The following is a 27,384-nucleotide window of genomic DNA, read 5'->3' on the forward strand; positions in this document are numbered from 1 at the left end:
GGTAGGAACCCTGGGATTAAGGATAAACTTTGACCTTTCTCCCTTGGGGGTTGAGGGAGAAGCCCTTATACCTCAATATATATTGGGGGAAAAACTAAAAATGTGACCTAGCTGACCTTTGTCGGAAGATATGTTGTTTTTATGAATGAATGGGAAGCTGTTAACACTTTTGAAGGGAATTGGCAGCATTGAAAGGGGTAGTAGGAGTATACCATGGGTATACTCACTAGTTGTTGTTGAAAGGATAGGGTTCTGTCCAGGTAGTATGTGGAAAGCCAGTTTTGAAAAATATTATTAAACATGAATTTCAGATTGTGGGGATATTTTCAGATATCTAATATTCACTTTTAAGATATGTGCAATTGTTTATAGATATCTCAAAACAAATTTGAGATATCTAAAAATAGGATTGAGGGATGTATTTGAAAATACTGTATCTTGAGTCACTGTATAAGCTTTTCCAAAAGTCTGTTATCGGACAAAACTAGCTTTTAAGAATATAGCAGTTTCATAAACGTGAATAATCAGTCAAAATATTGGAGAAAGGGTGAAATTGCTTACTTTAATCTGCACCTCGCTGACCTGTCAACTTCTGAATGGTAGCTGTGGAAGTAAGAAATGAGGGCGCAGTGCTGAAATGTTCCAGTCACGCAGTTGAGGTAGATTGTCAAGTGCATATAGAGTTAGAGAAAGGTATATAGGCATCTTCGTAAGTATCCCTCTCTCCTAATCCCCAAACAGTGAGCTTGAGAGAATTGTGGCTAATTGCCTACATGTGATTAGTATAACAATATGAGAAAATGTCCTTTGAAAAAAAATAAATAAATAATTGAATTTGAACAGAATTTAATAATAATACATATATTAATGTCATTTAATGCTGAAACAATCTATTCAAGATATTTTTGAGGGGGTGGGTGTCTTAATTTGATCAGCTGCAATCTCATATTTGATTATATTCTGTGGGTTGTCAGTAAACTTACTATATACAGTAGGTTGTCGACCAGATCACAAAATAGGTAAGGTAATAATGTACCTTGAATTTTAAGCCAAAGATATGGTAAAAAAGCTTTTATTAATGGTCATTGGTGGCTTTAAATATAGTAAATGGATATAAACACATTATGATGTCATCTGATAGTGAAACAACCTATTTAAGAGTCCTTTTGAGGGGGTGTCTTAATTTAATCATTTGCATTCTCATATTGAATTATAAACTTATTTCAGGTTGTTGACCAGTTCACAGAAAGATAAGTTAACAGTGTACTTTGAGATTTTTGCAAATTGGACTATAGCATGGCTCTCTGAATTTATTTATTTATTAATTAATGGTCATTAGTGCCACTAGATATTCTAGAAAGATAAACACACATCATAACATGATTTAATAGTGAAACAATCTATTTCAAAGCCTTTATTGAGGGTTTGTCTTGATTTGATCATTTGCAATTATCTCATATTGAACTAAAATCTGTGGATTGAAGATCAGATAACTTAACTTTTTCATCAAAACAGATCACAAAAAATGCTGATTTTAACAATGTTTCTTAAGTTACTGTTGCGACAGTGGGACAGTTAAAGGCATTGAAGACTTGCCCCAAACCAAGTGACGTTTTGCAAGTGACGTTTTGTTTGTGTCGCTACAAAATGCAGACAGTAATGAAACCTGATACCTTGTTATCTTTAGCTGGACCTGAGATGTCCATCGCTGTATCGTTTGTACACTGTGCTGTGGGTATTGCCCGCAGCTGTATGTACTGACTGTACACTAGTGTCTAATTACCGACGGTAGCTGTATTTTCTGGGATCGATGGTGGTGTCTAACACTTCTCTTCTGTTACACCTCATTCGAAACTAGGTCAGAACACCGGCATTAGACCTTTCTTTTTGTGCGAGTCTTCACACCCTTTAAGGGTTTCATATCATTGGGCTTGTTGATAACTTCAATACAGCGAATATTCTTGGGTCCGTGCCCTTAATTCTTACATTTCTCTTCCAAGTATACTAACCATATAAAGAACAGGAATAGTGTGCATATTATTTCATGAAGTGTGAAGGTTATTGCTAAGTTTTCTGCAATGGATAGTGCATACATTGAAAGTGTTGTGTGGCCATATATATAACATTAAGATATCTATAATACATCATGGACCATTATATCACTCTCCTAGCTACCTTGGAGCTGCGTATATATGCATACCATAAACTGAGGAGTCACACTGGGTTCACCTTTACTTTATCAACACGGAGGATAATTTCTGAGCATTGCATCCTGCTGTGCTCTTACTGTGTAAACCAAGTTGATATCATCGATCAAACAGGAGAAAATAAAACATAAGAAAGTTAAGATTTGGCAAGAGTCTTTCTTTGTTTTTACATTCATGAGGGAAATATTAATATTAAATTACTTTTTAAGAGCATTAGTATCGAAAATTAGATTATATTTAACTTATTAACAAAAAAGGTTGCTGACATTCTTATTATTGAATCAGAATTTAGTCATCATTGGTTCAGCACCTGATTATTGCTTCAAGCTATGTTTTGTGAAATTTCTTGTCAAGAGCACTGATATAGTATAGACATAAAAAAGTGAAGAGGTAATTGTTATGGTTCTCAAACAATAAATGAAAGATAATTAAAGTGTGTAGCATAAACCCAATATCAATATTAATATATAATTCACCGCATTAGTGCAATGTATTGACAGATATAAATGCCTGTAAGGACCATGTGATAACGTGACTTCATACTGTAGGTGTGTTGTACGACATAAATGTGACAACAATGTTGCATTAGCATGAGGCAGGTACATACATCACAGTGTAGGCATATTGTACTACATATAACTAGCTTGACAGTGGTGTAACAATGTAGGTTTAGGCCTGGACCACTTTGACACCAGGCTCAACATCAGCTAGGTGTTGCGTTGTTATCACAGCTGTGTGGGTGTGTTTTACCCCATAGGTATCTCAAAGTCTTGCAGTAGCCTCACAATGGTGTCACAATGGTGTGCTTACCATGTTACTCTCAGACCATATCAATTATCAAGGTAGCTTTACTAAGTCTGCAATGTCACTTTAGTTTGACACCATCTGCCTGACCTTGGTGTTACAATGTAGGTGTTAACCATGTTAGTCTCTACCATATCAATTATCAAGGTAGCTTTACTAAATCTGCAACACTAATTAGTTTGACACCATATTAGCCTGACAATGGTGTCACATTGTTAGGTGTGCTTATCATATTACTCTGAGAACATAGTAACCACTACTGTAGCTTTACTTAGTCCACTAAGCAACACTTTAGTTTGACACCATGCATTATCACATTAGCCTGACACTGGTGTCACAGCATAGTTGTACTGTGTCACTTATGTCCTGACATTAGAATCGCATAGCCACACACTGGTATCACCTTGTCTGACATCACAGTTTGCCTATCAAGGTTGTAGTAGACACCTCTATTACATATGCTTGTCTATAGAGCATGTTATCACTGGTGTTACTACATGTACTCGTATGTACACGTTCTGAACGGCATTAATCTTACATCTACAGTATCACACTGTAGGTATATATTGTACCAGTGCTACATGTCTCTCATCAAGTATCATAATAATATAGATGTACCTGAGGTATTTACCAAACAAAGCCGTATATTTTGTAGTTTTGTGAAAGAAGTAATTCATAGAGCGAGCACAGATTTCGGTTCCTTTACCGCTGCTCGGTGTGCTTTTTGGGGTGGAAACACCAAATTTGTGTAAATTCATATTTTACTCACACCATGCTTTGACAATTGAATCAACAGTGCAGTAGAACAGATGAAGACATTCACACAGATTAAAAAAAAACAGTCACAATCTGACAAAACAGCTGGATTTTAAATTTTAAATCACACTCACGGTTAGAATGAATTTTCAACACTGTAACCATCCTGTTTTGGGTACATGTGAAGGTCATGAAAGAGTACATATATTAGTAAAGCGGCTTGTTTCAAACCCAAGGTAGATGAAAGATGCTGTTTGTGGCTTTTATTTTTGCAAGAGTTGTTTCGTTGTTGTCCCAACTATTGTTGGACTTTACTGCTAAGTTGAAAAAAACATGAGGAGGGGAAGTAAGTTTCATTTTGTTTTTATTTCTACTTAGGTTTTAATTATTAATTCTGTAACAATTAACTATATCCATTTTGTCCACTTAGTGTGGACAATTCAACACATCTCCTCTCTTACCTGTCTCCCACTCCACATCTGCACTTTTCCATCTACCTAATTACCTAACTATCCAGTAACTTTTAGGGAATTCATTATCAATTTTTAACGATTTTGTCCAGAAATAATTAGTCAGACAATTTTGAGTAGGACTGGTACTGTGTGTTAGTATACTGCTTATTGTTGGGGAATTGCTATCTTTTTTACTTACTTTCCATCACAATATATAGGCTAAAAACTTTTGTTCTCATCCTTTTCTTCTCTTTTGTTTTGGTCCCTCCTTTCATTGTTCCTTAATAAACTGGAAGACTAAAGAGATTATAATTGGCCCTGACCCTTTCCGCTCGTTATAATTACAACTCCTTTGTTTCCATTTCACCACATACGTTGCAGCTTTTGTTTCTTATCTAAAATTAGCCATAATAACTGTTATAACAATCTCATTTGCAACTTGAAATAGGTTGTGTATTTTTAAAATTGCTAAACTTTGTATTGAGGGTGGCTTTAAATTCTTTACTTTCAAGTATTACAGTTTGAAGTATTCTGAACAGCTGATCACACAATCTGCCTGTTGAATTCAAGTAGGTAACTAACAACAATACAATACTAAACTAATTTAAGACCTTTCTCATTTTCGATAAGACTATTTTAGTTTTAATAGATCAACCTATCTATCTGTTCCAGTGTCAGATGAGTACATTTAATCTAGATGCAGTCATGCATGGTTTAGTATCTATCTGTGTGTATTTATGTGTGTGTGTTTGTATGCATTTATGTCCTTTTGTATTCATTTGTTGTTTTGAATTGTGTACATTAAACAATAACACAAAAAATACACATAGGTTGAATGCCATCCATGCTTGACATGTGGGTTACCCTGTAGTATAGTCCAATTTAGCGCTCACAGTCAAAGTCAATGCAGTTTGGGGTCAAATTCATAAAAGCTTGAAATGTTGCCAGCTTGGCAAAGATTAAGTATTTCGTGTGTTGGTCTTTTTATGTAGTCTTGGTAGAGATCAAAGGTGAGAAAAATATCAGAAAATTGAAACATGATTACTCAAAAAAATAGCATAGTTCCAAGCTTCATTGAACTTTACACGTAATATTTGGATCTGCCACTGACGTCCCCTTCCCCGCCCACCACCACTCCCTCCCATCCCTGCCCCCACCACTCCCACCCATCCCCACCCCCCCCACCACTCCCACCCATCCCCACCCCCCCACCACTCCCACCCATCCCGCTAAGTGGTAAGGTGAAGTTATGGAGATCATCAGAGTATGTATGATATATCACAGGTAATTACTCTTAAAGGAATATGAGGAACTTTTATCATCAACTTTCATGCCCCTTCCTCATCTCCCTATCCTCATTCCCACCACCACCCTCCTCCACCCACACCTTCCTCGCCCTCCCCAGGTTCCTGTCCTGTGAATGTTACCTACTATTGGAAAGTAATAAAAAGTGAATGATGGTGATCTAGTAAAACAATAGGATTTACTGCCAGTTTAAAAGGAGCTAAAATTTACTCCCAAAATTTTTACAAAATAAAAGATATTTGTGAAAAGCATACCTTTTACACAGAAGAATGATCTATGACTAATACTGACATGAAAGATCCTAGTACGTTAACAGTTCTTTTCCGGTATGTCTGTATGTTTTAAGGGTTTGAAAACAGACGAATGTTACCATGTGAAAGTTGTTTCATGTGAATTCTGCCCTGCGGTCGTAATGATACCAATCAACTTGAAATCTCTCGGCACAGTTTCCTTTCGTCACTTTCCAATCATCTTCATCTTCTTCTACTCTCCATCTCTTTGTAGGGCCTTTCAGGGTTTCTGTCAACAAAGGAAGAAAAGACTTCACAGAAAGAAGATAAGCCAGGCAAGAATGGAATAAGCTCATCCAAAATGAACGGGACAAAACAGGATCAATTCTACTACGAAGACGGTAGAAGTACCGGTTCATATAAGAGGTACCAACAACCCTCCAGAGAAGTGGAACCGCCCAGGAGAGGTACGGTAGTGCTAACGTCAATCACACTCCATCTAGGCTGTCGGGGGATCTGTTGCTACTCAGTTCAAGAATGTGCTAATGATGTATTAACAGATCTTTCTTCTAAACAAGTCACAAACATCGGTATCACGATCGGATGTTCAGAACTATCTGTAAAAACAAATTGTAGTATCCTCTCTCCCCCCCCCCCCCCCCAACTTCTTTGGAGTAAGTTGTGCCCATGGTTTATGTCTATGAGAGATGAGAGGGCTTCGGTAAAGTTGGAATGAATTCTTTTTCTTACTTGTGAACTTGGCATCTGTAGGAATAATTTGCCTCAATCTTGTGGAAAGAGAAGATACATTAAAAGTAAACCTTTCTATTTAAGTCCTCCAAAATCTCACCAGGAAATGGTGAGAGGAATCGGGAAACTTCAAACGAATGCAGTTAATAATAAAATAAAAGCATTTCAGTAAATAATCTGGGACACTGGTTCTTCTTAATTGGCTGAATGGCTTGCCAAGGATTTAGAACACTGATGTACATGCACTCTCCTGAGACGACTTTAACAGAACAGTCCAGAGTTGTTTGTATTAATCATAGATCACCCCGAAAAATGTAAGAAATGTGTAACACTTTACCAAAGCATAAGCATTTTCTGCCTTACATGTTGAGAGAGAATGAAATTTGAAACTGACCCTGAACCCCTGAAATTTTAGAGAGTACAGCTCATTTGCGGTGAATGTAAAAAAAACACTCTGGACTACTCTTTTCAATGATACTTGTGGTTGAATGACAAGAAATTCAGCCATCTAAGATCATAAGAAATTGTGCACGTTAATCCTGGTTTTACACTTGTGTATAAGACCCTGATCTTAAATTATAAGACCCTGGTCAGCATTGTCCAAGCATTGCTCTTGTGGACTTTATAAAACTAAATTGAGACGCCTGTGAAAAGGAGGCATAAACTGGATTCAAAATATGTATCACTGTATCATAGCATGTGGAAAACAAGATAATAAGATATAAAAAATATTATCAGTGGCAGCAAAAAAACCCCCAGAATTATTGCTTGATTGACAGCAGAACAGATTTATCTCGAGTCTGTTTAATTTTTTTTTGCATTTACTTCACTCCTCTTTTACCTGTCTCCTACCACACTAATGCACTTATAAGTAATAATTTAGCTTTTGGGGTATGTTGAGGAAAGTGGAGAGAGGGGAAATGGAAGGGAGGTGAGAGGGAGGGTATCGTGGAGTGGTCTAAACGATATGCAGATATTTGGTTTAGCTTGGCAGGGTGGCAAATCTCACTTCAGTATGGAGTCACGACTGTCAGTCGTACAGTATTCCTATTCAGTTATGCCAGCCTGACAGATTTATAATGATCATTCCATATTTGTCGTTACGGTACATTGCAGCTGATTCACACCAAAACCTTCCTTTTCTTTTTAGGTCATAGGGATCGGAGAAGTGATGGAGGAGGCCATCGTCGGCAGAATCCACCGAGACATTACGATCGTAGGGACAGATATTACCCGGAAGAACCATCGTATGAGAGGCAGGAGCAGCACGTAGATGACAGAGAAAGACGACAGTATCCGACTTCTGGGTAAGGAAGTACTAGCACTGCGCTTAAAGGAATAACAAAGGCAGGGATCAAAGACAATTTATATTGTTCAGTATAACCTCAAAAATCTCCAATATTCGATTTTTTCTGTTGGACTGAATACACTCGCTTTGAAGATTGGCTCCTAAGGCCTAACCACAATGCACAGTAAACCGCCATTGGAAAATACAATACGCCTGAAATTCCATCTTGATGACGTCAGGGAGGAACGGACAGCGGTTAACTTAAAAAATGGAATATTAGATCTTTTTGAGGTTACTGAATAACTTAAATTGTCTTTGATCCTTCATTATTCCTTTAAGAATCAAGCTTTTTTTTATTTCTCATCTACTGTTGCCGTTTTGAAATTATTGGTAGAAGGGGATATGTGTGGGCTCCAGGCCCCAAAGACAGCACAGAGATCTTCAAGGCGGCTTCCCCTTTTCGGTTGGCAGAGTGAAAGTGTCTATGGTGATTTATATTGTTCCTCCTTTAAAGGGTGTGAAGACTCACGCAAAAAGAAACGTCTAATGCCGGTAATTTGACCTAGTTTCGAATGAGGTGTAACAGAAGTGTTAGACACCAGCATCGATCCTAGAAAATACACACACATCTTGCTACCGTCGGTAATAAGACACTAGTGTACAGTCAATACATGCAGCTACTGTCAATACCCACAACACAGTGTACAAATGATACAGCTATGGTCATCTCAGGTCCAGCTAAAAATAACAAGGTATCACGTTTCATTACTGTCTGCATTTTGTAGCGACACGAACAAAACGTCACTTGCAAGCAACAGAAAGTTGACTTTTTCAGATGGCTGCATGCAGTTTGGGGCGAGTCTTCAATGCCTTTCAATAAATGTTCATTTAGCATGGTAGAATCTGCAGTGCATCCAAGAAGGGAAGTCAATAATGTCCTTTATAGATTTGTAATACATTGTAAACATGACCTCTGTGCAGTGTTTTGCCGATCATGCAATAGAATCTCTCATCTCCAAATCGACTGTGATGGATTTGTGGTTCATATAATCTGGGAAGCAAAATAATACCGGTTATTTGATCACAAAAATATCACAAACTTTTGACGGTTGTGTATTTAAGTGTGGAAAGCAATCTTCTACTTCCTGCATTCAGCAGTGTAATGTAGAAGCTCATTGCATGGACAAGTAAAAGTTGGTCAAACGTCTGTTTGGCCGATTCCAAATCTTTTACCAATCATTGGTAAAAAACTACCTTTGAGACCATAAAAGTCTCTTATGTTTTCTATCTGAGTTTTATGCTGCATCTGAGGAGCTGACAATACAGCCTGTGTTGTAGAATAGGTAATCAAGGCCACTTTTCAAGTGCTGCATGTTTTGATAATCAGGAAACATTTTATGCTATCTTTTAAGATTTTAAGGGCTTGCTTGTCTTTCATGATCATGAAGGACTAGCAGAAGGTTGTTTGAAGTCATTTCTCACACAGTTTTTGTATTTTGTTTGTATTTTTCAGATATTATGATGACCGTCAAAGGGTACCTCAAGACCAATCATATGCCTATCAAGGAGATCCAGGGGCACCACCAAAACCACCCCGGGGTTACCAATCTAAGAACAAGGTGTACCTACCAGAGGAGACCGAGGACCAACGCATGGTGCAGAGGAACAACCAACGGAATCGATACAACGACTATTCAGGAAAACCACCTCCCAGTCCATACAGCAGTCAGTCACAACCGAGGAGCTCATCCAGGGGTCACTCACATCCAGGGTATGATGCACTACCAAACCGTCCTTCCCTTCCCCAACAACGGTCATCTCGAAGACAAAAACCAGAGGCGCCACCATCCCAGTATCGTAGTTTCGGAAGCGAACCCAAATCCGAGGTGAGAGGTAACAGACTCGTCGACGAAAATTATAACGACACCAAGAGAGGACAAGTGCAGGCTCCGTACTATCCTCAGGCTGGAAGTTTGGATCGGAGAGGTGACAAGAGAGACAGAAACGTCAACTACAGCTATGATAGCAGCTACCAGAGAGGTCAATCTGACCCATACTCTGGGTATCAATCAGATAGAGTGGTAGACGAGAGAGGTTACAACTATCAGATCCCTGACTGGTTGGCTTCCGCCGACCCACCTGCGCAACGAAGTACATCGACGACTCCGGCCGCGACGAAGAGTTATGAACCCAGATCTGCGGATCCCAGGTTGGCCTATCGTAGCGACGGGGAGTACGATATGAATTCAGACACAGAGTACAGGAGAGGAAGGTCTGAACCCAGAGGAACCACCCAGGTGGAGTCGGGGTGGAAGACACCAGAGAGTTATGGGAGACCATCGGATTCCAGGACCAAGGACTTCTCGGCCAACTACGGGTCGTTGGATAGGTACTCGGACAGACAGGATTATAGCAGGTACAGATCTGATGGAGGGATTATGAGTGAACCCGAGAGAGATCCACCAGTTGTACCCGTCTCTGCCCATTACTACACTCAACCACTTCACGATGACAGACGGGGGTTCGTCCAACCGGTCGCGAAAGATGTTAGAAATAGTTACCAGTCTGCTCAACCGGGCTATGACAGGGATCATTTGAGATACTACGGTGGTAACGTACAGACGTCTGTCCCACCGCATGATCCCAAAAGAAAACCAATGGTTGAGATGGAACCAGAAGAGAACGATGAACCTCCGCCTCTCAGGACGCTGAGAGAAATTAAAGCCTACGACCAACACGTAAGGAAAGTTCGCAAGTCCTCCAGTGAATCGCTGCTTACCCGTACCACCATCACTGCCACCTATCAACCAGTACCGACAAGTCCACAGAGTCCTACCCGTTCAGATCCGTTTGATTATCAACAGCCAATCAGTGCCTTCGAAGTGCAGCGTCCCATCAGGGAACGTTCCAAGTCGCAGGAACGCCCATTCCCCGCCAGAGAATTTGTAAGAAGCCAAAGCCCCCTCAGCGAACCAGAAGTGACCAGCACATCTTTGAAGAAGATCCGTTCTAGAAACAATGCAGCTGTCTTTTGCATTGTGTCTCAGACAAGCCCTCCGGTGAGCAGTGATCAGGGATCCGATACTGATGGACCCTCTAGGAAGCTTGCTCCCCGAGACTTACCTCAGAGGGAACCACCCACCCAAAGGACTTCTCGCGATAACCAGTGGCAACAGGCCCCTTTGGACAACAGTAACGGGCCCGATTATCTTCGCTCTTCATCCCAGGAGAGTTCCACAGGCTCAGAGAACAGTCGGAGAAGATATCAGAATGGACATACTTCTTCTTCCCATACTGTTCGTTCAGATACCCCTCAGAGTCAGGGTGAAGTGGTGGAAGAACCGGTGGTGTTACCCTCTGCCACCCGCGGTGAGGTTTATGCAACCAGAGATTCCACGGAGAAACAACCTGAACCGAAACAGAGGAATTTTTACAAGGAAGAAATGGATCACCAAAAGATGTGGAACAAATATGTGAATGACTATTCAGAACCAGAAGAAGTATCGGAAGAACCAGTCGTCCTTCCCTCCAGTACCCAAGGTGACGTCTACGCCATCAGGGCAAAGCCTAAAGATACGGGCGTACCCGAAGGTAGACAGAGAAGTTTCTACCAGAAAGAACTGGAAGCACAAGCGGAACAGAGCAGGCACGCTCCAGATACGGTCGACTTTCCAAAAGTTGTCGAGGAGGCATTGGTGATGCCGTCTAAGACTAAAGGTGGAGACATCTATGCCATCAACGATGTCAATGTGGCGACTAAACCCGGAAGAATAAAGCCGGTCTATGAAGAACAAGCTGCGCCATCTAAGCCGGTCCCTCAAAGCTATGCTACGCCACAGGAGAATACCCGAGGCAGAGCAACAAAAGCCCCCAGGGAGGTCGAGAGACCGTTGACAAGTTCATCCCAACGAGAGGATCACAGCATGCCGGGGAACGCCGGAATGTTTACGGATGACCCCGATGGCGGTGGCTATCAGTATCGACCTATGAAGAAGAGGTCCAGGAGTCTCGACGGTAGAGATTCTCCGTTCAGTAATCAAGACGGTGAGGGTGATCGTTCGGGAGACGCAGCCCCCGTCAAAGAGAATCCAGTTCATCAGGTGCTTCGTGCTCCGAGAAGTCACAGCGTGCCCAGGTCCGATGAAAATGGGAATGACGAAAACTCTAACGGTAGCGGTGGTCATCGGAGGGGGTCAAAGGGCGAGCAGCTCTTCATGCAAAAGAAGAAAGAGGCAGAATTTGATGACTTACGGGAAAAGATATTGACGGCGGAAAAGACGAGACGTCTGAAAATAATGGAGACCAAGGCGGACAGTGAGCCAGACACTGCTCAGAGGAGAAGAGAGTTTTTGTTCAGTAACCCACCGACGAAGACGACGACTGCACCGACAAAATCAACGCCACCTTCTATCGAACTGAGGATGTATTCGAACAAGAATAACACCGTGGAGTACCCGAGCCACAAGAAGGTCTTCCAGAAGACTGACAGAAGTCCAGTTGGGTCTCCTAGAGTACCTGAATATCCTGTGAAGGATAAAGCCGGTGATCCCGAACCCGAGCCACTCCTGATAGAGGGTACGCCAGAAGAGATTCCTCAACCCAGCCGTCAAGAACCTCTTAGGTCTGCCCCCAAGGAGCCGACCCAGTCGCTCCCCGGCAGGGGTGACACGGTACTGGACACGACACAGATAGCCGAGCTGAAAAGAGCCCTGAGAGAATACGAAGACGAAGTCCACTCGCCGAGGGGCAGAAGGAAAAACAGAAGGGAGAGGTCCAAGTCCGATTTACAGAATATGCTCCTAAAGGCTCTGTTTCAACTCGAGCAGACCGAGAAAGAGAAACAGACCTCTGCCTCATCGGAGTCTCCCGCCCCAAAGCCGATCGTGGAGAAAGAATTGCTCACAGTACCCAGCAAAGCTAAACCGCTGAGCAAACTCTATCGTCCTCCGAGATCGACCGATAACTTAGGGTACAGTTCAGACAGCAGTCAAGATCCGCAGCATCTCAGCAGGGCGGAGAGATTGACGGGTATCCCAGGAGTCAAGATTCCCTCTCTGGATGCGAAACCGAAAACTCAACATGTGGAAGAGCCAAAGTTAAAGGTGGAGGTGAAGCCGGTAGAGGAAGCTGCCGTCGTCGTACCGGATGCGGTGTTCGTCCAACTGGCTCCTCTGGTCACGGAAGAGTTATTTCCAGATGAGGATATACCGTTAATTGACGACTACGACGAGGAGGGAGAAGGGTCGGGAGAAGAGCAAGTTGATAGTGGTACAGAGGAAGAGGTGCTACCAAGAAGAGAGAAAAACTTGCTGAGCATTTTGAAAGCAGGTAACAGGAGCAGCGTGGATTCAGTATCCAGCATGGACAGTATGTCCCTCTCCCGGCCGTTTGACGACATCGGAAGCGAGTACGAGAAGATGATGAGCGATCACCACGAACACCCGGAGCCGATGGGAAAGAGGAGTAAAAGTTCGAGTGTGGACTCGCTGATTCAGATGGGATCGGAGGAAAACTGTGCAGACGAGAAACTAAGAGGTAAAGATTCTGCCGGTGACGAAGCTTACTACTCTGGTAATACTAAAGATGGAAGAAGGAAAAGAGGTGAGTGAGCAATTCCATTTTTTGCTTTTCAGTTTGTCAAACTTTTTCTTGGCGAAACTTTTTCCAGAAATGGTAATTCTGTTTTGTATGATAGAAAACCCTGAAAAAGATCTCATTGGTCTTTCACTTTTAGCTTTATTCAATATTGATGATCCCCTGTCTAATGCCCTGTCTAATCCCCTGGTTAATCTTTTTCAGTGATGCTGTGAAACTGTAAACGACTGGTCTGATAGTAGAGATACAGCCTATAGAAATTACTTGGTGATCTGTTGGGTTTGCATTTGGCCTCAACATTATTTTCTCCCTCAAATTGTCAATTAATGAGTATCATGCAAAACAAAAAGTCAGATCTATTCCTTGCTGGGTTGGCAGGAAGAAGCAGTTTACTACATATACATATAAATATAAATATATATATAAATATAAATATATATATATATATGTATATATATATATATATATTCATGTATATATAGAAATACGTACATATAGAAATATATATATTGAACAGAGAAACAAACAATAAAATATGAAACACTCCCCAGAGAATGGACAGAGAGCATGGACTTTGGCTAAAAGGATCCAAGGGTGCATGAAAGTAGTTTTATAGTCCCAAATGGCGATTTAAAGTGAATGGACTTTTATTATAAAAGTTGAGAGTTTGTAGTTGGGTATATTCCACCTGCTCCTGGGAAGGGGGGGGGGGTGGAGGAGCAACATGGCTGGACTTATTTTAAAAGAGTTGAGTTTGTAGTTTGGTATATTCCTCCTGCTCCTTTGGGGGGGGGGGAAGAAGGTTAGACTTTTATTATAAGGGTTGAGAGCTTTTAGTTGGATGTATTTCTCCTTGCTGCTGAGTTAATACACAGCTTACAGTTGTAGCATGAGCATAGTACTGGGCATTCTAAATTGGGAGTCAAAATAAAGTCAACGGTTGGCCCAATGTTATAGGAAATGGCACTTGGAGATGTTGAGTTCTTGGAAACTGACAGGAAGTGATTTTTCTTGGTTGTCAAGGAAAATGGGCGGCAAAGTAGTAAACTAAGTAAATGACTTAATTAGATTTCACATTTGTCTCTGTAGACATTTGATTTAGAGTACATTTAGCTACATAGGTAATGTTTTGCTGTTATTGTATCTGCAAACGCAAATGTATTTTTTGTGTAATTTGTAAGAAAAGAAAGCAAGAAAAATGGCCAGCAAAATTGCATAAATAATGGAAATAGGGTAGAAAAGCTCCAGTTTATCTTCAATTAAGTAGTTGCAAAAAGGAGAAGGCAAACACAGCCAGCAAGCATATATGCCAGCTATTGTTTACCTTCATTTTTTTTTTTTTTTCCATTCATCTGTTAACTGTTACCATTCTTTTAAACATGTCTTGCTTCCTAAAGTTCTAGGTACTCAGAATGGAAGAATAATTTTCATAAAGATCAATTTTTTATGATTTTTGCTTAAAAGTATTTATACCAGACATGTAGAGAAGAATTGCCAATATTATCTTTAAGCAGTCCAAAAAGAAAAGCCAAAAATTTAGAAAATGCAAGCATGATTTAATCTCTGTATTTTCATTTCCTTTATTTGTAATCAATTAAGAAAAACGCTGCTATGCCTCCTACCATTCCAATTTTTCCCAAACATGATGGATATATAAGTTTTGCTTATCGAGGTACATTAACTAGCTGTGTAGCCTAGTTGTATGACTATTTTACACTCTCATGTATGTATGCAAAAATAATTTAAGTTATTTAATTGTCACTCCTTTTGGTCATAAGGCTCAGTAGGCTTATACGCCATCTCGGTCTACGGCAGGGTTGTCCAACCTTTTGCAGAGGAGGGCCACATGGAATGATTATGATTAAAGAGTGGGCCGCATGAACCCTACGCTCGATTTTTTAATTTTTTGCCCGAGGCCCAAGGCAACAAAATGTGAGCACTGCGTGCGGAGCGCACTGATTTATTTTCCTTCCTGATGAAACAGATGAATAAAGTTCAGCCGCCCCCCCCCCCCCCTCCGCTGAGAGAGTGTCACACAAACTGACCTGTATGCAGTTTTTTGGACCCAGAAGGTTCGAATGATTGATTATATAGCTTCAAATTGTTATCAATAAATCTGCTCACTAAAATTTCGCACCGTAGAGCATCTCTGGCGGGCCGGACGCAACCCTGCGGTGGGCCGGACTGTGGCCTGCGGGCCGTAGGTTGGACAACCCTGGTCTAAGGTATCCCCATGACATATGAGCGATACGAAAATCCTTCATGCATCGTTGCAGACGATTAAAAGAGCAAACTTTATATGCCACTATGAGAGACCAAAACAACATTGGCGGTTGATATCGTGTCACATTTTCACAGTCAGACATAACATTGGATCAATTCTGTAGAATTGGCACTAGTACAGTATATGTGAGTTGAAAATCACTTGACAACTAGGTTTAATAATGATTTAACTAAGTAAGTATTCCACAACAGGCAAGATTGCCCTAGGAATGTTACTGAGCTTAAGAGGATATATGTCTATACATCATGGTTTTTACTTACTGGTATATAATCATACTATCGTTGTGTCAAAAATTTGAAAAGTTCTGATCAGTTTTTTTTTTTTTAAGAACGAGAGAGGGGAGTCCACTACAAAATATTATAATCATCATTAAACCGTCCTAAACGTCCTAAATTTAATTTGCTTCCTCACTTACCTGTCTCCACACAACATCAGCACCCTCAATCTAATGTGTCTAGAGTGAACTGGCAAATGTTTAACACTGTGCACCCTCAGCCACCGGTCACTACAGGGTCCATCACCCCCCCTCATCCTACTACCAAAGGTGTCCAAAAAGTGCATGGCAAATTTTTTAATGCTGTCCGGTAGTTTGAGATGACCAAAGTTCTGTTTAGAAACAAAAGTTTGCTGTGGAGAGTTCAGTTGGACAACTAGCTGTTTACATCAAATTCAATTTGCATTATAACTAAATAGGGCTGCTTCCCAAATAGGTAAACTGATACATTGCTATCACCCTGTTGTTCTGTGTACCAACCTACACATCTCTCTTAGCACAGTGTATATCCTACAGGGACATATCTTGCTAAATTTTTTCCAGACAAATCAAAGTTGCTGTTTGGAAAACCTATATGAAAGGCCTGAATTGTATACCAGAGATAACCCTTAAAAATTTGCCCTGACAAGTGTTTCAATTCTGTAGGCTTCATTGTCCCTTTGAATCTCCACTACTGCTTTCCATCATTCTTGGGGGGTGGGGAGCACAGTATTAGCCACCCTTATGCATAATGAGTAAAACCCCTGATACGAATCTTACACAGTACAGGTAGGACCGTTGCAATGTTATGCGACTTTATCAGGTCACACATCCGGAGTCTATGCAACCTAAGTTCTTCAATACTGCCCTCATTACCTGTTAGGATCCATTTCATACTGTAGTTTTGATTTTTGTCCTCAGTCGTTCATTTATTCATGTTAGTCCATTCTTTTATTTGTCTCTACAACTTCTGTCTTTGTCTCTTGTACAGTTCCAAGTTACACCAGTTCTGCATTTCTGTTTGTAGGAAACAGTTAAGAGTAAGTTTTGGTTAAAATTGGTTCAAGGGGTGCAGGTTACTACCAATTTGAAGCCAGTTTCTTCTCAGTTTTTTGCACGGTGATGGCTGCTTTCAAAGGTGCACTATAAACTGCATTTGGGATCTAATATTGAGAAACATGGTTAGCCCGCAGACACTGCAATATAAGCTTTAACTGTATTTACTTATGAAAATTAATCCCTCTACCGATGAATTACAAATTATGCACAGAGATCAGATGTCAGTCATTGGCCAATGACAATTGGAAATAATTCAAAACTATTAATATCAGCACAAACGTTCAAATGAAGTTATATGAGTCACAAATAGATAGCAACCATCCATTATTTGTTTCCATGTTTTATAACAGAATGGGTATTAACGTTCCTATTGTATGTCAAATTTTTTTTCTGTGTCAGATATGAATGGTCAGATAGGGGAAGGGTGAGGAAGGTGGGTGAGACAGGATAAACTAATCACAATGCTATAACAATGCCTGAATTGTTCTTGGAGGAGGAGGTGAGAAAACCACTTTGATAAAATAAGGTACAGTATAAACTTACACCTGGAGGGGAGACAGAGGTGTGGTGGAAGGACTAGAGCATGATAAAAACCACTATGTTGTAGTATTTTACTGACTGGATCCACAGGGGTGGGGGGTTGGGGGGAGGGGAGTTGATGAGACACATGCTTCACTAATGCTTAGGAGACACCAAGATCAAAACTGAAGAAAAACTTCATGAATGGCTGTTTTAATTCATGTAAATTCTCAAGCTTTTGTTATAACTTTCATGATTACAGCAAGTCCCATTGGTGTATTTTATGTATGGTGCATCTATTTACTGCAGTTGGGTGAAGTAAACTTTGATTTATACCATGCCAAGTCCCTGGTGTCATCCCTACCCATAATCCCATTTGTTGTCATGGTGATTGGAATTCATTGCAGTTGTTTACTTTCAAAATTGCTGGTGGCTGGGATAGAGGGTGTGCTTCTTTACAATTCCACCGGCTTGCTTTGAACGGGTGGTCTGCACATTACTATACATATTCATATATGTATTACATATTCATGATTCGTGGGTTACACAGTAGGCAAGCCTACTGTGGCTCCTGACTGGTGCCTCACCCCCGCACCCCCCCCCCAAGCAAAGAAATGGCTATATCAGGATTGCCACCAACTTACGGCTGAATAGCTCACTTGGTAGAAAGCGGGGCGTGTAACCTAGAGGTGAATGGTATTAATCACATTCTAGCCTTATATTTCTTTGCCCTTTTTGATCATATGTATTTCACTTAGCAGATTATTGGATATGGTGGTTTGGTCAGCCATCTCGTATGCATTATATTTCTGATGCCGAGCTCAGAATCTGAAGTCATTAATTATTTTGACAGTCATGAAGTGGAGAATATGCAGTGTTTGATTCACGTTCACACCCTGCCAACTGCTACTGCTCATTCCTAGAGGTCAAAATGTTTACATGAAGCCTATTTTGATCCTCGTGTTTGTAAACAACTTGGGAAAAGTTGGAAAAACCTGTCACTTTATTTTAATTTGTTGTTGTAAGTTGGAAAAGTGTTGTGTTTAAAAGGAGGCAGTTTAAAGACAACCACATGATTTTTTAATCATAAATGTGATGTTAAAGTAGAGGGCTATAACATATAACCAAAGAAAGCATTGTTTGATGGTATCAATTCATAGAAAGACTGTCTTGCTAAAGTGTGTCAGTAATACAAAGTTTGAGCACATTGAGTGGTTTAGGGTTAACGATATTCCTGTTACTAATGGTACAATTGAATTACACACTTAAACTTGCCAAAGTATTAAATGTGATCTCTATTAAATGTCCTTGTAGATATTTCCCACTACTAGCTAAATGCTACCCCACACTGGAAAGCTGACATTTTGGACATTCATGGCAACTTCAGTTTCCCATATAATTCACCAGTCAACCAGTAAACATTTTCATTAGCTGCTCTTGGAAGGCCAAAAGTGGCCTAAAAATTGCCCAAATTGACACAAATTTTTGCACCATATGTACTTCCATTTGTGCACTACACAGAAAGCAGATCTTATACGATGACATGTTTATGGAACAGATTCACTCCTTTTGCTTTCTTGGCACTTTTCCTTGGGCGGATTGATTGGCTAGTCATGGCACCGTCAATTTTCCATATAATTGCCCGATTGAATTACACACTAAATCGTCAAAGGAATGTGATCTCTGTTAAAGTCCTTTTTAGAAATTTCCCACAAGCTAAACATTACCTCTCACTGGATAGCTGACAAGTTGGCCATTCGTGGCACCTTCAATTTTTCCATATCATGACCAGGTAAATTTTAAGCTGTGAGAGCTCAACGATTTTGTCACAGGTAAACCAGCCTCCTCACTCACCAGTAAACATTTTGCCTGCACTACTCTTGGAAGGCCTAAAGTGGTCTAAAATTGTCCCAATTGATCCAGAGTTTGCACCGCATGTATTTCCATTTGTTTGCTCTACAAAACACCAGATAAAGAACCAGAAAATATATGTATCGAAAAGATCTTCTCCTGTTGCTTTTCGGCACTTTTCTTTGGGCGGACAGATATCAGCTCGAATACTGGATCATGCCAACATCATAAGGATTTATAATATGCCATGTACATTTTTGAACAGTGCCCTCTATAGGGCAAGTCACTGTAACTAATCTTCTGTGTGATGTATGTCTGAATACTACTTTTAGCTGACTATTTTGAAATACTGCCCTCAGTTTAGTGATAAACTTTTTCAAAGGCCATTAGAACATAATTGATCTTGCTTGTAATTTCTACCAACTCTTTCCAGTGTCCAGTAGACTATTGAAGATTGGTCTGGTGTTATTTTTCTTATGAAGTGAGAAAGAGACACTTTATTTTTATCAAAGAGTTGCTCTTACGTTCTCTAAGATATGAAGTAAAAGAAAAAAGTGATTTGCCAGTGAGCTGAGTTGTAATATTTAGGTTTTTCCTTAAAGGGGATAGGAAGGTGGGTTGGGGGGGGGGGGATATTGGAGCTAAGAAGGGATGACAACATGCTTCATACAGACTGTTTCTAATTTAGTATAAATTATATCTTGTCACTAGAAAGTTCCAAGAAGCCATTTTGGTTTTACAAAGAACCTTATTCGAAGACATTTGTTGGAGAATATGTGGTTAAGTGAGTATCCAACTGTGTTTGAAAACCGAGAGCTATATTCATGGAATAGAATTATTTAGATAGAGTTGCAACTTGCAAGATTTTTTAGTTTGACAGTTTTACCAAACCTGCCAAAATAAGATTGCAAATGATAAATTTTTTAGACAAAATCTAACCTTTTTTGCACCAAATGAAGGTGACTGAACATGTATGCAAAATGAATGATTCTAGACGGCTCTCAACAATTCGTAGCTAAGATACTTTACTTTAATATTTAATCATCAATATGAATTGGAATTTTCCACTTTGTCTTCTTACTTGAGATGCAATATATATGGTCAAGCTTATTGAGTTATATTAAGATGGGATATTAGCATGTTCTATTATAAAACAAAATTACGCAAATAAACTTAACAGCTGAGAAATGGCTCGCCTCGACAAGTTACACACAGGCTATCGTCATCAAAAAGACCTGTTTGACCCGTTAGAAGTCTTCAATTTTCCTTTAGTATACTATGAAGATAAGAATACCTTATTCTTTTTCCTATCATTCCCTGGACCCCCCCCCCCCCCCCCCCCCACTAATTGTTCCTAGAACCCATGGCTAAAATCCTCCTGAACCCCTGCCCATTTTGTCAGATATTATAAAGGCATTTGTTACTTTGAAGTGACAATATTTAGTTCTGACAGTGTTTTGTACATATTGTCCCTACTGCTAGCAACAACAACATTGTATATTTTGATATGGGCTTGTTATTATTAAGAGTCATGGCTATATGTAGGTCGCATATCGCCCGACCTTAATGAGTATAGAGAGAGAGAGTCACTTGTAAACTGACAATCTTACACCATGTGTAACATTCCAGTCAGATAGCCTGCAGAGAGCAAACAGTTTATAAATTAACTGGGGATAGTATAACACACTATTCTGCAAAGGACATTAACTGTGCAAGAGCCCATACCAATGTTAACATAATCTGTCAGCTTTGATAAAAAAAAAAATTAAAAAAAAACCTTATCTTGTATTGGTCGTGTCATAGTAAGGTGGGTTTTTCATCCAAGAGCAATCTTTGGTTTTCCCATCTGAGATGACTGTCTAAATTGTAAACATCCCAAATTTGAGTTTAAAATGTTGAATTGGAAGCCACCCGACGTGTAAGTTGTAATCCATAAGCCCTTGCGGGTTTCTCCCACATTTGTGGTCGCTTAAGCGTCGTAAAAATAACTGCTGGTTATTATTATTGTAGTAGTGAACTAATTTAAATTGACTTTGTATCCAGTTTAAGAAAAATTCACTTTGTCACAGTTTCCACCTATAGCATATAACAATATTTTACTTAATGATAAAGTGTTAAGTTGAGAACCTAACAGAGAATTCCTCTCTAATGTTTTACTTTGGTATTATTATGCAATGTGTATATTGGGTCAATGTTCATTTTGTGCATTTTTTTTGATGTATAATTTGTGATGTTCCATATTTTGGAATAGGATTATCTAGCAGGGCTGTGGTTTTAATAACTACTGTATGTTATTTGTCAGTTAGTCTCTGAAGAAGATCCTGCTAGGATCGAAAAGTCAGGCCAACTTACTTTTACACATTTAATAAGATATTAACGAAAGGTAGCCCCTGATTTCACTGTTATACTGTATTGTAGCACTCAGATAGTTTATTTCTACAGTATCTGACAACTCAAAACTGTCTTTGTTACACAGCTAGAATATATGACAAGCCAAGCTTTGAAAATGCAAACATATTCCAGAACTCTTTTACTTTGAATGGTTTATTGAATCCTCTGGTTTGTAGTTAGCTTCTGGGAAACATACATAAATTTACCAAAAGTTCTGACTATGCAGGAGCCCCACCAATCAGCTAGTTTATTACAGTAATAATCTAGATGCTACATCATTCATTACATGATATGCTCTGTAATATCATGTTGACTTTATGACACCCTACAGAGCTGGAAGGGGTTTAATGTCAAGTTTTTACGTTTTGATTTCTTTGAGTCACTGGCGTTTCAGTTAAAACAAATACCTCTTCCATCCTCCTCCTCCTCCACGACTCATAACAGTCTCTCGCATGAACCCTACCAAGTATTTATCACCATTCGCTTTTATTGGCCGTAGCTGCCCTAATGAATTAAGCCACCCGTACGTTACACTCCAAAACCTTCGCTCTTCTCTCTCCATCTACATCTCTCCATCTCTCTCTCGTCCTTCTCCTCCTCTCTTCGTCAGAGGCAAATGGCTAATCAGATCTGAATCAATCCATTTGAATGCGAAATATGTCTCACTAAGGACGCTTTCTCCTCGTGCACGGGTTGGCAGGACGTGGAGGTTTCCAAACATAGACTCGGCTTCTAGCTAACCGGCATATCATTAACATAGGTAATGTAGGATAGATTATATAGGCTCAGCTCGTCCCAGCAGGGTAACAACTGCCCAGGGTTTTTGTCTCTTGGCCTTCATTTGTTTTGCAGCTGTTTTGTTGGCGTTGAATGGTTAGGTGGAAAAGGGGAAGGATTGTAATCAGTGATTTGGCATGAACTGATGAACTACGTGACACCACTCATCATTATTGCAATTTACTTAAATAGATTCTCTGGAAGATGACAGTGAGTCAGCTCATTTGCTTCTAAGAGCTGTACGGTAAATGCACCAAGAATTCCCGCTCTTTATCAGCAAAAAGTATCTCTGTATGATTTTGATGGTAAAGTTATGAATTTTTGAAAGTACCTACAAAAATGGTCTGTGGGTGGGAGTAACAGCTTTAATACCAGGGTGGGTACCGGGATCTGTACCATGCTGTTGTTCTACAATGAGTCAGACCGATTTAAAGTAGTCATCACATTGGCGATAAAAATGTGGATTTTCATATGAGATAATGTGTAGCTAAAGTATCAACTGCTGTATGTAAGTCAAAGAACCGATGTCATTTAATTGACACTTTTAAAAGAATGGATTTGGGCACAAAATCGATTTAGGTATATGTCGTAGATCGTCAAAACTGCTATCACTGTTGGGTATTGAGAAATAACCCTTTAAATATTTGAGGTTCATCAATTGAAGCGGCTGGACTACATAGTCTAACAAACAGACCATTATAGGTCACTTCCTTAGATGCAGCATAATACCCCATAGGAAAACAAAAATATGTCAAGGACAAAAATTGGGGGTGTTGAATGTCATTTCAGGGTACTCTGTTGTTTTAATGAAGTTAAAAGAACATGGCTTGGTTGGGTTATTCATATCTACAAATTTAAAAATGGTTTAGCTATAACAGTTAGACCTGCGTTTAGGGGCTGTTGTCATACTTACTTTTGTTTTAAAGGAGCACTCCAGCTATTGAAACATTACTAGCACTAAACCTCATGATTTCTCTTGGACTTTGACTTGTCAAGACTAAAAGACAGCCTACATTCATCATTTAAAGAAGATTTATTCACTTGATATATTTTTATCAAAATAATTCAATGTCTGTGTTAGGTGTCGCAGCGTAGGCTAATTTGTAGATTGCATTGCTTGTATGTATGCTGCGTAGATGTGTATATTCTGTAGGGTTGTTTGATAACAGAATCCGCTTTATGGGGATATTATTGATACCTGTGCTTAAATGGTATATTCCATCTTTACTAGGGATAAACATTCAAATCAATCACTGTTCATCAACTGTGGCCTTACCAAATAAGTTGATACTATATTTTTTGGGGGGGGGGGGGGATAGGGAGTTTGCACATCTTTTTTCACTTCTAAGTCACTTTAGGTCAATTCCATTAATTTCAATTGGAATTTTTTCATGTGTAAACTTATCCAATTGATTTCAGTTTAAGTTAAATCTGAAAATATCTCCCAATTCATTTCATTTGCCTTAAATGATTTGTCAGACTATACATGAATCATTATTTTTTTCTTTAAATAACTAGACACTGATCCATAGCAACAACAAAAATATTTTGCCTCAGTGTACATATGAAATGTACCTCTAAGACCTCCACAGTCCACCACTACCACAACATCCATCTGTTAATTTGACCGACCTGACGGCGACGGGACAAAGCGTTAATATTTGTCACCCATACTCATTTGATATCTGCCCAATTTTGATGTTTCCCCCTGCTAAATCGCGTTACACGAAAACTGATCACAACCGGCAAGCGCCGGCAGAAGAAAAAACATTGAAAATGTCTAGAGTAGTTGATGTATCCTGTACATTCTTTGTTATATTAGATGAGTGTGTGTAGCCGTGGATGAGATGAGAGTAGCAAGATGTAGGAGTAAGATGAGGAGGAGCCTGTCAGTTTGTGCGCCCCCCCGCTGACTCTGCATCCATCTACACCACGTCTCATCATTATTTACTGAGATGGTTGGCATGTCTAGCAGCTGCCGCCATTGTTCAGAAATATGACAAAACATATGAAAGACATAGTTTAAAGACATAAAACAGTAGCTGTAAGGGAGGGAGGGAGTAGGGTGGAAGGGAATGGGGGGGGAGGGGCTGTTATATTGCATGTTGTGCACTTTGCAGGATTGTGATGGCAAATGTAGGTGCATAGATTCATCGGAGATTCATCTCTTGAAAAGCCTGAAAAAGAGACCACCGCTTTGATAAATAGGCCTGCAGTCTCAGTTGAAAATAACTGGAAGAAGAGCGCTGGAGGGAAGTTCCCTTAGGATATGGATTGGAATTCCTATGCACTGTTTGGATGATCGGTGCAATATATATCTGTTCCAGCCTCTTGCGAAATTTTTTAGATCTTGATATTATTAGTAGGATTATTTGTATCCCTGCCTGATGTCTCACTGTCACTAAGTTACAACCTTAATGTTCCAAGTCCCCACCTTTCCACAAGCCTTGTGGTTTTTTGTGTACATATAAGAACTTTCTTGTGTGTTTGTCTGTCTGCTAGCTTCAACCATCCATCCTGTTGTCTATGATATATCAATCATGTCTTGTAAAATAGCTTATAATAATTTTGTGGTATTTTACTAGTATTTTAGAATCATTACTATTTTATTATATTGGCTATGACCTGTGAAATGATGCCTTGATCAAGTCAGTAACATCATGTATATACTATGGTGATGATGTTGTTTGAGCCAACTCAGCAATATGATATCTAAGATGACATCATTGTCTATTACAGAGGTTATAATAACAATATGATGCGGTTATAACTGGCGGAGATAGTGCCTGTCAGTTTTAAGTGTTGTCACTATGATCTCTTATATACCGGGGGAGGGGGGGAGGGTACATGACCAAATATATTCTTCCCAATTTCCCAACCATCCCTCTGCCCAGCAAAATATAAAAGGCAGGAAGATATATGCAACTATAATTTACAGACTATAATTTACTTATGGGTACCCAAATTCTGCTGATATAAGTTCTGGAAATGATGAAAACCACAACTTTTTAGACCAATTTATTGCTCTCAGTTTGCTGTGCCCATTCCCTCCATTCCCCCTCCTCCCAACTTGACCCCACTTGAAATTTCCTGGCCAAGCCACTGTATTAAGGTATTGGTCTCTGTAGATGCATAATTCTTATTTATGATCAATGCTTTGAGCTGAATTAATGTTATAAAAAGTATACAAGGACAATGGTATAATTCTTAATTGATTTGCTGTAGAGGGAACTGTTGGGGTTTCTTATATGTTGAATGTGTGTACTTGGAGTGCTGCTGATAGAAATTATTACTTCAGTTCAGTTGTGTAGCAGCAATTGGGCAAGTTTGTTTTATTTTGCATAAGGTATTGGATCAGTGATTCCTTGCATGCTATTCTATGAGCTGGTGTATACATTTATGTTGATTCAACAAAATGGTCTATAAAGGATATGATTTGGTATCAAATCATTTTGAGCCAATTAAAAATGGGCTGGTAAATTTGTGCTTTGAGCTAACTCAATTTGGTCTGTACAGGTAATTAATTTTTGTGAATGTTTTGAGCCAATTTAAAAATGGGCTGGTATCAGTGTTTTGAGCTAATTCAATCTTGTCTGGACAGGCAATTAATGTGTGTGAATGTTTTGGGTCAAGTCAAATGATCTGTCACCAAAGTTTTGAAACCAGGTGAATATTTAGATGTGGTATGTACAGGCTGTGAATTGGGGTCAATGTTTTGGAACCAAATCAATGGAAATAGGTCTGTATCTTCTGCCTTTACTTTTACCTGGTAAAGATATGATTCATGTAGTCTGTTAGAAGCATGGTCCCTAAAATGCAATCATTTAATATAGCATGGTTGAATGTAACATATTACTACCATGAAACCCAATGCTGTTATAAATAAACCGCCATTTTTAATATATGTGTAAAAGTAAGTTGGCCTGACGTTTCGATCCTAGCAGGATCTTCTTCAAAGGCTAAATGACAAGTAACAGTAACAGAAGGGACTGTCCCTTCTGTTACTGTTACTTGTCATTTAGCCTTTGAAGAAGATCCTGCTAGGATCAAAACGTCAGGCCAACTTACTTTTACACATTCTCCTACACAGGCTCTCTAGTGGATAAGCAGTTTGCTAACAGTTTTATTTTATTTTTAATATATATATACAGTCAAGTTAATACCTGATTGATTTCCCGATTTTTTATTGCCTTGCATGCTACTAACACTGTTCTACTGAGACAGCAACAGCAACATATAAATCACTGCATATTTTAATAACCTTGTTCTTGCATTTTAATAACAACACTAGTTTCTACTTTCCTTGCCAGCCAGCCAGCCAGAAAACCAGCCAACAGCAGACTTTAATATATATATTGCTTTCTACTTCTCATCATTTTTCTCTCATTTGCAAACTGAAATCTGCTCCCTAGCTTCTATTGCAAACCATCCTGAGAGTAACATCATGTTTTATGTACAAATATAAATTTATAGTAGTTGTTTTCAAAAGGAGCGGTTACCATAGCAACTGACTGTAAAGAAAAATATATAATTCATCAGAGGCGTCAACATTTTAAATGTGAATTTTTTTATGCACAAAATGTTTAAATTGAGTTATTATTTTTATGACTCACAGCAATTAAAGCTTAAAGTAGCATTTTGCACTTTGGTCTGAAATTTTACCCAAACTTCATACTATGACTCAATGTAGGATGATTATTGTTTAAAAGAATATTTCCAGAGGAAATACTTATTTTTGGCAGATAGAAGAGGAACATAGTTTTAAGAATCCCGGTGAAATTTTTCATTCAGTTCCTTTGTATCGTTATCGAGACTAGAACATTTCAAGTTGACACAAGTACTGCTTTGTACCAATATAGTTTA

General features: G+C 39.4%; 1 protein-coding gene across 5 annotated transcripts in view; it reads left to right on the plus strand.

Moving 5' to 3' along the window:
- The window catches only part of LOC139964946 (uncharacterized), a 182,035-nt gene that overhangs the window by 27,880 nt on the left and 126,771 nt on the right, over nt 1–27,384 (plus strand). For all 5 annotated transcript variants that reach the window (XM_071967049.1, XM_071967045.1, XM_071967047.1 and 2 more), the window contains exons 2-4: nt 6,029–6,221; nt 7,655–7,811; nt 9,306–13,393. In XM_071967049.1, coding sequence (XP_071823150.1) covers nt 6,116–6,221; nt 7,655–7,811; nt 9,306–13,393 — 4,351 coding nt within the window. In that variant the 5' untranslated portion in view covers nt 6,029–6,115. The remainder of the gene's footprint in view (nt 1–6,028; nt 6,222–7,654; nt 7,812–9,305; nt 13,394–27,384) is intronic.

This window comes from Apostichopus japonicus, chromosome 23, assembly GCF_037975245.1.
Source record: "Apostichopus japonicus isolate 1M-3 chromosome 23, ASM3797524v1, whole genome shotgun sequence".
Classification (NCBI taxonomy): Eukaryota; Metazoa; Echinodermata; class Holothuroidea; order Aspidochirotida; family Stichopodidae; genus Apostichopus; species Apostichopus japonicus.